Source organism: Zea mays, chromosome 5 (genome assembly GCF_902167145.1).
Source record: "Zea mays cultivar B73 chromosome 5, Zm-B73-REFERENCE-NAM-5.0, whole genome shotgun sequence".
NCBI classification, from domain to species: domain Eukaryota; kingdom Viridiplantae; phylum Streptophyta; class Magnoliopsida; order Poales; family Poaceae; genus Zea; species Zea mays.
The window spans coordinates 10,496,782-10,507,380 of NC_050100.1; the positions used below are offsets into that span (position 1 = coordinate 10,496,782).

Consider the following 10,599-nt stretch of genomic DNA (forward strand, 5'->3'; position numbering starts at 1 on the left):
CCCTCTAATCGTCGTCCGTCGTCTAGCGAGGCGGACGCCCGTGCTCCACCGACGTCCGGCAGCCTGCGCCCTTGATCGGCGAGGGCGAGGCGATCTGTCGGCAGTTGCCGCGTAGACTGCTGCCGGTTTGTTGGGCCGGGCTTGTATTGAACCGAGCAAGGTGGTGGTGGTTCGGAGGCCCAAAACATGCCCGTGATAAAAAAAAAACTGAATGAAGAATCACAGAAAAGAAATCTCGACGACGACGACGCGGGAATTGGCTTCACGAGATGATGGTGTTCGATGATTAGCGACCACGCATGGAGGCGACAGTCTACGGGTTCCGCTTCCGCGTCCTTTGATACTGCCCGCGTGTTGGCCTTGTTGTAGGAAGAACTCCTGGATCCGGCAAGGCGAAAGAAAATGCGGCCGCGTCCACAGCCATTCAGCTTTCCCAAGCCGCCAGTCAAGGGGCTACTGCATGCTATTGCCATAGCCGCCGCGCTACGAGAAGCAGGACAGGGCGCGCGCCATCCGGGATCACTGCCGGAGAAGAGTGTCATGGCCTGGGTGTCGAGGGATAACTTATTCAAAATGATATATGAAAAATAAAAGAAGTTGATGATTTACAAAATTTTATTCAAAATGATATGATTAGAGATATTGTTACAATATTTTATGAATCATAAAATTATATAAATTACGTAATATAACTACGCATTTGTTTTGAATTTTGAGAGCGAGTATTTTTACTTTTAATTTGTCAACTTAACCTAAACCTTAAAATGCACAGTAAACCAAATCTAAATACATTAGAGCAAATTTTCTAAAAACAAAGTTCAACAAACTAAACAATGATTAAGCAACATAGGTTATTAGGGTTGGCCCTCGGGTAGGCTAGAATTAAGCAACGCGACAGTCACAAGTGTACAGCATCATTCGTCCTTCCCACATCAATCAATATTTAGTATTCGTCATTAAACAGACTGTTACGCGACCTCGAAAAGATGATTGCCAGAAAATCAAAGAGACGCAACAAAAAAACGAGAATAGAAATTTATCTGCAGTGTATATGTATTTGGATATAAGCTAAATAAATGGAAACCATATGGATCTTGGGGCCCTGAGCGGTCGCATACCCGGCCCTGTGCATTTGTCGTGGTGAGAAGTGGCCGCAATACCATGGTTGCTCCGAAACCATTCAACTGCATGGTGCAAGTTAAGTTTTGCAGGAGTTTTGGAGCGTCTATAACTAGAGATGGCAACGGGGAATTCCCCGTCGGGTTTTAGCTCCCCAAACCTGTCTGCGCGACGAAAAAATTTCCCCACGGGGATCCACACGAATGCTTGCGGGGGACATTTCTTCCCCATCCCCGTTCCCCGCGGGGATAAATCCTCGTCGGGTATCCCCATCTCCGCTTAAATTATAATTAAATCGTACTTCATTTGTTATTAATGTAAAACATTGTCACTTATACACATTATTAGATGTAAAAATCATTATGTATGCATTAAAATCAATGTATTTGTACAACGGGTGATCTCTTAACAAGGTAATTCTTTATTTTTATCATTAACTATTACATGAAAACATTGTCACATGTAAGTTTAACGGGTCCCCGCGGGGAACGGGGATGGGGAATGCTTCCCCATCCCCGTCCCCGTTTACCCGTCGGGGGAGAATTTTCTCCCATTTACATCCCCGTGGGGGAAGAAACTCCCCCATCCCCATCCCCTAATAGAGGAATTCCCCGCGGGGAATCGGAGATCGGGTCCCCATTGCCATCTCTATCTGTAACTCCGATGATGGCGAGGAACCGTTGGATTCTGACGGCACTGTTGCAGACACTCAGTTTTTTTCTTGGTCGTTTAATTTGTACCTCTGAATCGGCACTGTGATTCAATATTATCCAGTTTTAGGGCACCATTCAAGTATGCACCGCTCGGATTCTGGAAGTTCACGTACCTTTGTCAGTCGAGATCTCACGGGTCTGTCCCCATTGTCCTGCCGATGCACACAATTAAACGATTGTGCCAGCTAGCGATTAAACAATTGTCGATGCAAACAAACAGTCGCACATGCACAACTCACGACTGAACAATTGCGTCAGCAAATCAAGTAGCCATCGCTGGATTAAAGATTAAAAAAAAGAGAAAAATTGGATGGTTCCACTTAAACTTAGTGGTTCACGTAACTTAGGCCTTGGAGTGTTTCCAAGGGATTGGAGAGGGTGCAAATCCCTAATAAATCAAATACTCTCTCAATACATCTTAATCCACTTCAATCTCACTGATTACTAGAGTATCCAAACTAGACATAAACAGATAACATGATAAGTTTTAAAATATTTAGAAAGTAATATATAGGGAATTGCTGGAGGAGAGAAGTTTTGTTGCTTCCTATATTATTTGAGGACTTGCTAAATCTAAAATTTACGGAGTATAATTATGCATAACTATTAGAGACACTCTAAGAGCATGTACGACTACAATCTAGAGCCTCTTGATCGATTTTCTAAGCACAATAGACACCCTAGAAACTGCATGATACAATGAGACAACCTTATCTGGAACGGCTGATAAAAGCTATTCCAATAATAGTCTTATTACATTTGTACAAAATTTTGTCAGTAATCGAGGAAGTAGTCTTGTTATATCTGAACAGTAGTTGATGTCATAGCGCCAGCGAATGGTCATTGACCTGAGGAATATATCTGACACACATTAGTCTTTAGTGCACATATGTTATACATGAACTAACAAAATTTACAAAAAAATTCTGAAAAAATCCATACATATTCTTTCCACCCTACTCCAATTTATACAAAATTTCAGGTTTAAAATCATTATACTTTAGTTATAATAAAAAAGAACATTTCAACCGATTTTCTAATTTAAATTTGTCATAAATTTTATCTTTTTATTACTCTTTATGTAATACGAATTTGAACTTATAATTTTTTAAATAATTATGGTATGGTGGAAAAAATATGTATGAATATTTTTAAATTTTTTTATAAACTGTATTAGTTAATGTGTAACCTATATACGAATATGTTCTCATTGACCTGCCCATGTTCTGTTCTCGGTCCTTTCGACCAGAGTACTCGTACTCCCTCTCGGACATTTCTCCTGGCAATAAGGTGGTGGTCTGGTGGGGTACTTGTTCAACTTTTTTCCTCCTTTGGAGATACAATGCATAGCATTTCTGAACCGTTCAGTGTCAATCGTATGAATGTCAACAATACCGACGACGTGGACGCACGGGAAGTGAAATTTGTGCCTACCTACGAGCCCATATGCCATCTCCTTGCAGAATGACATTTAAGAATACCTCCACATGGATAATTTACCTTTTCTTTTTTGGGGTTCAATATATTTAATTATATTTGATAGTATCATTGATATGCAACTGATGTGAGATTGCAAAGACTTGCTGATTTAGAACACTAAAAAAATATGTATGGACCTACTTGGTTTCCTACCTAAAGCGTCACAATCTATCTAACTTTAATCACCCGAATTGAAGAAACTAAGCTTAAACAGAAAAAATAGGTGCATTGTGACGTCTTAGACATCAAACCAAACAAAACCGTATTTCATAACGTGGCCCAGAGACCGAATTTTTTGTATTTTAGCCCTTAAACAGAAATAAATTCACGTTTAGACCTAAAAAAATTTTAAATGCAGTTTTGGACCCTTAGCTCGGCGCCATAGGCTGTGGCGCCGAGCTAACACAGCTCGGCGCCACAGCCTATGGCGCCGAGCTGTGACGTGGCCGCAACGGCTAGCTGCGTCCAGGGCTGACCTGGCGCTGACGTGGCGGCGGCGCGGCCTCGTAGCTCGGCGCCACAGATCTTGGCGCCGAGCTACGAATTCCTATAAAAACGCCCGCGCGGCTGGCCGAGAGCAGCTCATTTCATCCCATTTCCAAACTTCGTAAAAATTTCCTGGATTCAAAGATTTGAGTTGGTTCACTTCGTAGACCAAGGTATGATTTCGAACTGATTCGTTTTGTATATTAGGTTTTTAGTTTAATAATTTGTATACACCTATTATATTATCATTTCGATTATTAGTTTGTGTAAACTTATTATAAAGCATATTAGGTATAAGTGATAATTATAATCGTTTATTAGATGAAAGACATGTACCGAGAGGCGTTGTGGCAGAAGAGAGGTCGTCCTCGGGAGTTATATCCGGACGTATCTAGTAAGGATGCTCCTGTTCCTCCTGAACTCCCCGTGCCTAACTGTGACTGTGGCAGACTGGCTTGGGTACATCAATCACAACATCCAGACACGGCTGCTCGCTGCTACTACCTTTGTGGCACTTTGGACGTACGTAGCTTATGACTTATCACTTAATTTTGTTCGCATTCATTTTTTTTGTAGATATGTAATAGTGCATCTTTCCATTATTTTAGGGACATGAGAGGTGTTTCTTTTTCCAGTGGATCGATGGTCCTGATAAATTTGACCCTCGATATCTTCTTTTCGTTAATTGGTTGAGTGGAAAGACCAGTCATGAGCGTTTTAAGCGTTGGGTACCTCCTCCCCCGAATCCTCCACCAATGACGGATGAGGAGAAGGAGGTAGCAACAGAAAGACGGATGGACTCACCGCCTCGATGCGATTGTGGAGACCGTGCTGTCATCGACGAAGACTATGACAAGCAGTTCTGTTGTCCGAACATTGATTATGTGAGCCCATTGATACGCTAAATGTATAAACTAGTTTTTATTTACAATAAATTACTAATTTTTTTCTCTTGCAGCCATACGGGTGGCGTAAGTGTCGTTTCAGAGAGTGGTTGTATGGTCCTTTGTCCCATTGGCCAGAGCCAGAGGTAAAGGAAAAGAGATACATGGGGTGGGCGGCAGAAGAGGTCAAATTTGATCCAGTACTCTGCAAATGTGGTATTGAAGCTAAGTATGGATTAGTTCCTTCGGAGCTTGGTGTTGGATATTTTTGTGGACATATGGTCGATTACGATGAGGTTGGTATTTTTTTTTTGCACCAGATGTAATGTTATAGCGGTACTTACTATATTTTTTGTAGGAGACGAGGAAATGCAGTTGGGAGAGTTACGACGACAAAGGAGAGGTGATGCGCACAATAGAGTCGAAGAGAATAATGGGACAGAAGATGCGTTGTGGATCTCGACTCGTTGATTCGTACATTAACGATCGCATACGCGACATGCGTAGGGAAGCAAAATCTGCCTTTTATGATAGCCCGAAGCGTGCAGAGTATAGGAGGTTGAAGGCGGCAGATGAGAAGAGAGCACAGGATGCAAGGGAATGGGAAGCGGCTCAAGCCGAGAAACAGATGTTGGATAATCTTGCTGATCGCCTCAAGGGAAGTAAGTGAGATAAATGATATTATAATTATGTTAGTACAATTTATTTATCCTGACTTTGCTAACTTAATTTTCTCACTAGGTACGTGCCCGTGCGATGCCACAGAACGTGATTACAATGATGACGACAAAATCCACGATTAAACATAGATACATAACAATATAAATACCTAATATTATTATAAATATTTCGACCCAGATATTATTATAAATAACGCATAGAGGAATGTCAGTGTCGCGGTAGTGAATCCCTTTGTGTGTTATTTCTTAGACGGCGACGTGGGTAAAGATTCACAACGTCACATGGCTGATGGCTACAAATTAATTAGTAGTTAAGTAACTATGCAGTTTGCTATTCAAATTCCATGACATCATGTGATTTAAGTACGCTTTGTTAGCATGGCCCGCTTAACCTCATAGGATGAGATGGGAAACATATTATCTTGCTCCTAAGACGGCACTGATGTGATCAGAGCTGACCAGTGACCACCACACATCAAGCATGCCATGTGAACTTGAATTGAAACGACATAATGTTAGAAGACGCGTCGCAAGTGAAGACAGCTAATAAGCACATCACACCAAGCAGCTAGAGAACTTAAATGAACGCGTGAGATTCAATACATGACAGCAAGTTAGCAAACAAAAAAAATAAGCAAGAAATGGGCAGCACATGCTACATCCGGACTTCCGGTGAACCAAGCACAGAGCGCTAAAGTTCATCTTCTCCTTAAGAAGGTTGTTGCTTGCACTAAACAACCAGTTAGCATATCAACCCATGAGCATCTTTCCAAACAACAAGCAACATTGCATCTCCAGGTCACCATGGTATCAATCAGACGTTACAAAGTTTCTTTCTTTCCTTTCAAAATCGCCACGTCTGTACGTCTCGCTATCATGATTGCTAAAATTCTAACGCACAGACAGGCCGACGCTTGTAGTTACGAAGCCCGTAATTCCAAATTGAGCACTGAAAACGATCAAAGTGACATGACGAAGGAGAGACAGAGGAGGATATGGTCAAATGATCATACATACCATGAAGCATGTTGGATACACTTCCGCTGGTGTAGCAATCGTACACAAGCAGCTTCTCGTCCTTGGAGTAGTAGTAGGAGCGGAGCTCGACGACGTTGCGATGGCGAATCCGGCCGACCAGCTCCATCTGCTGCTCGAAGTCGCGGCGCCCGGTGCTGACCTCCTTGCTGAGCCGCTTGACGACGGCCGTGGTGGCGTCCTCCAGCATGGCCCGGTACGCCGTCCCGAACGCGCCCTTGCCGAGGACCTCGGCGGAGGCGCGGAGCAGGTCCTCCAGGTCGAACGCCAGCGCCGGGCCATCCAAGAAGACCATCCGGTTGCCCTCCCCGGCCTTGCCGATGACGACCTTGGACTCCGGCGACTCCCTCCCCTTCTTCTCCCGCCCTTCCCGACACCCGTGCCGCCGCCGGCCCCTCCCGTGTCGTCGTCGTCGTCGCGGCCCTCCCTGTTGCAGAATGCGAGGAGCAGCACCGCGGCGACGGCGAACGCGAGGACGCAGCCGCCGACGGCGACGACGAGGATGGCCGCCTCGCTGAGCCTGACCCGCCGCCTCCGCGCGACGGCGGCGGTGGGAGGAGCTGCTGCGGGCGGGCGCGTCAGGTCGTTGCCCGCGAATGCGGCGTCGGCGAAGCGGAGGAGGGACGGCGGCACGGGCCCGTCGAGGCGGTTGTTGGAGAGGTTGAGGAACTGAAGCGCGAGGAGCCCGAGGTCCGGGACGCGGCCGGAGAGCGAGTTGTTGGAGAGGTCGAGCGCGGCAAGGCGGGTGAGATTGGCGAGCGCGTCGGGGATGCCGCCGCCGAAGCCGTTGGAGGAGAGGTCGAGCGCCTGGAGCGCGGCGAGCCCGCGAGCCCGGGCGGGAGCGCGCCGGAGAAGGCGTTGCGGTGGAGGTGGAGGCCCGCGAGCGCGGGCAGGCGCGGGAGGTCGGCGGGGAGCGGGCCCGACAGGTTGTTGGAGCGCAGGCTGAGCAGCTGCAGCGCCGTGAGGCGGCCGAGCGTGCCGGGTTGCACGGCGCCATATGCGAGCGAGGGGAGGATGAGCGTGGGAGGGCGCCAGGACGAGAAGATCTCGCGGGCGGGCGAGATTTCCGCGGCGGAGACGACCGGTGGGAGGACGGGCTGTGATGTGCGGGGCGGGGCGGGGCGGGGGCATGGCGTAGAGTGGTGGACGCCCTCGTTGGTGTCTTATAGAGTAGTAAAGATTATATTTGCAGAGATTGGAAGCGGCGTAAACTATTTGGCCGATGAGGCGCATGCGAGATATGTTCAGGATAAAATGGCAACGGTTGAGCTGATGGAGGAGGAGGACGACGACACATCTAGATTGAGTGAGCTTATCGCCCTCGCAGAGGCAGGATTACATGAAGAAGAGGAGGACGACATGTCAAGGTTGAGTGAGCTCATAGCACTAGCTGAGGCTGGATTACGTGCTCAAGAGGAAGAGGATGAGTTTATGTCACAGGCCGCCGCAGAGGTAGAGGCAGCTTATTACAAGAAGAAGTCTAATGAGGCTGAGGCTGAGGATGAGCTATTCTCCCAAGCTGCAGATGAAGCAGAAGCCAATTATTACAAAAGAACTGGTGACAAGTGTGATGCAGGACAATGCAGCAAGTGGAATGAGGTTGTTGTTGAGGATTGCGCGACGGATGACTCCGAAGATGAGTTACTCATAGATTGTGATTCAGACTGAAGAATTGTAGCCTATTATGTAGTATTTACGTATCAAAAATAATTTAGAACTCTAAAGATGCGTTACTTATTGCTTATTATGTTTTTTACAGTTCACAAAAAAATTTTGCAAGAGTTCCCCTTGTTTTATTAACAACCACAGTTCAAATAATCACATATTATAAGACATATAAGCATTTCAACATATAATACATCACAAAATAACATCGAATATAAAAACATCCACAGAACATAGTTCTTCATATAATGTCCACAAACAAAGTCCAAAATACAAGTTCCCCAACCCATAGTCCAAAACACATAACATAGTTCATATTACAACGTCTCCAGCATAAGTCCAAATCACACAGTCCATATCACAAAAGTATTCATTTCCTCCTAGTCTTACCCTTGCCCTTGGCCCCAAGAGCGTCGGTGCCTGGAGTGTAAGGGTCTCGTGGACGCCTTCTACGTGGTGTTAGCTGTGATGGCTGAGTTGTAGGAGCATCCTGCAACTGAGACGGTCCATTCTCCACCTGACCTGCGGCGCCAGCGCCAGCGCCAGCGTCGTCGTCGTCGTCGTCGTCATCGTCGTCGTCGTCCTGGGCCACGTTCTCAAACGTGTCCCGCGTCGATCGCGACGAGCTGAGTCCTGCTGTAGATGGTCCAACTGCACAAATGGGAGGCTGAACGTCCTGCTGCATACGAGGCACAGGCAGCTGCACGTCAACGCCCGCTAGAGACCGGCATCCACACCGAGCCGCTGCTCGACGAAGACGACGTGATACCCTCTGTAATCGAAATGTTAGTTAAAGACATATGTTACAACATACAAATAAACAAGTTTTCTGTTAGACATTGATACTCACTGATAGTAACAATAGCGTAGTAGTATCTGAAGTTCTCTGTGAGATACGCTCGAGTTCAACAACAGATACGAGCATAGAGTTTCCCTATCACAAGTTAAGACATTAGGATGCTCAAAACTAGACATAAAACATTGAATTGAAATCTCTAATTTTAGTAAAGAAATAGTTACCACTCTATCAAGGATTGGAGCAGCCTCAATTTGGGACCCGTGCCGAGCAGCTATGTCGAAAGTTGTGTCTTCGTCGTCTGACGATTCTTGCTCGGCGTAGTCTGCAGGTGTCCACTGTCCCTTCAGCTTGCACCTAGTCACACCAGAATACCAAATCAAATACCTCCGGAAGTTGTAGTTTGTGTGCTCCTGGTCATTCTCATAGTTCAGATCCCCCTGCTGGTCCCATTCATCAATGTAATCACGATGGTGCGTCTCGAAGTCCGTGACCTTCTTCTGTCTCTGTCTGTCGAACCTGCAAAAGTTAGAACCATATATTAGCGACTAACTGATATTTCAATTATTAGTTAGAATAACAAGTGCATGTAGTAACTCACTTATGAAGTTCTATTGAAGTCGAGAATGGCTCCACCAGAAACTCCTGGCGCAATCCGAACTGTCGAGCAACTCTGTGGGGCAAGTGGTACTCAACAGCATAAAAACAGATGAGGGGACACCTCATGAGGTAGAGGTTCTCGTCTATTGAGCACATGCTGCTCAACTGTATGCTGGCGAAATATGGATCAAGATACGGTTGCCAAGTCACCTGCAAAAGTTTTAGAAAGCCCATGTAAGCACGCTGGTGTCGTGTGATAAAAGTAGAAAGGACATGTAAAAAGAAAAAAGGAGACAACTCACCATCGAAGGAGTAAGTGCGTCGAGCTCGTTTGAGTACTCCACGTAAGCACGCTGGTGTCGTGCGAATGGCTCCTCGACCTGGTCCCAGCGGTAAGCAGCCGTGGGCTTAAGCCGATGTCCGGCTACCACGAACCACTCACGAGGAGGAAACTCTCTGGGTCGCCCGACTGGTATGTGTGCCCACATCCACAGCTGTAGTAGGTAGACACATCCACCTAAGCTGGCCGTCCTCGACGAACGACGACAAGCCTCGCAAAGTTGCCTGTACAGGAAGGCCAACACTGCTGAAGCCCAGCTGTAACCTCCGGTCGTATCCCAGTCAGTCAGGCAGGGCAGAAACATCCATGACGCGTTGTCGCCTGTCGCGTCTGGAAAAAGAACTGAACCAAAGAGATGGAGAATCCAAGCTCGACAATGGTATCCAACCGTCTGCTCATCTGCACCAGGTGGACACTGCCCAAAGCTCTGCCTAAGCCAGGTCAGTGGGACTCCGGTGTTGTGGCTACCTCGTAGCTCATCCGGAAGCAGTCTCCCAAGAAAGGCCTCCACCCTCTGCCTCCAACCGCCTGGTGATGCCTGACCGGTCACTGGACGACCCATAATGCTGAGACCAAGAATCTTCTGGCAATCTTCAAGCGTCACGGTCATCTCACCGCAGGGAAGGTGGAAAGTGTGAGTCTCTGGCCGCCACCTATTGGAAGACAAAAGAATACAAAATCATTAGTATGCAAAGTAGATTTGATAATTGTAAATATTAAACAACTAGAGAAGTCTTTACCTGTCGACCAGAGCTGTCAACGCCGCTGGGTTGAAAGTGGGCAGCCCACGGCGGACCTGGTA

At 46.6% G+C, this 10,599-nt stretch overlaps 1 protein-coding gene across 4 annotated transcripts; it reads right to left on the reverse strand.

The window, feature by feature from the left end:
* Window positions 1–2,466: 2,466 nt before the first annotated feature.
* Window positions 2,467–7,542, reverse strand: LOC100193135 (uncharacterized). 4 transcript variants are annotated; one of them, XM_023302413.2, is made up of 2 exons: window positions 6,379–7,542; window positions 2,467–2,680 (listed from the first exon to the last, which is right to left on the reverse strand). In XM_023302413.2, the coding sequence occupies exons 1-2, from the start codon at window positions 7,525–7,527 to the stop codon at window positions 2,654–2,656; spliced, it is 1,176 nt and encodes a 391-aa protein (XP_023158181.1). In that variant the 5' UTR covers window positions 7,528–7,542; the 3' UTR covers window positions 2,467–2,653. The 4 variants fall into 4 exon arrangements, with proteins under 4 accessions (XP_023158181.1, XP_023158182.1, NP_001339397.1 ...); XM_023302414.2 differs by having other exon boundaries at window positions 2,467–2,693; NM_001352468.1 differs by lacking the exon at window positions 2,467–2,680 and adding an exon at window positions 5,910–6,310 and having other exon boundaries at window positions 6,379–7,520.
* Between the last annotated feature and the right edge of the window lie 3,057 nt (window positions 7,543–10,599).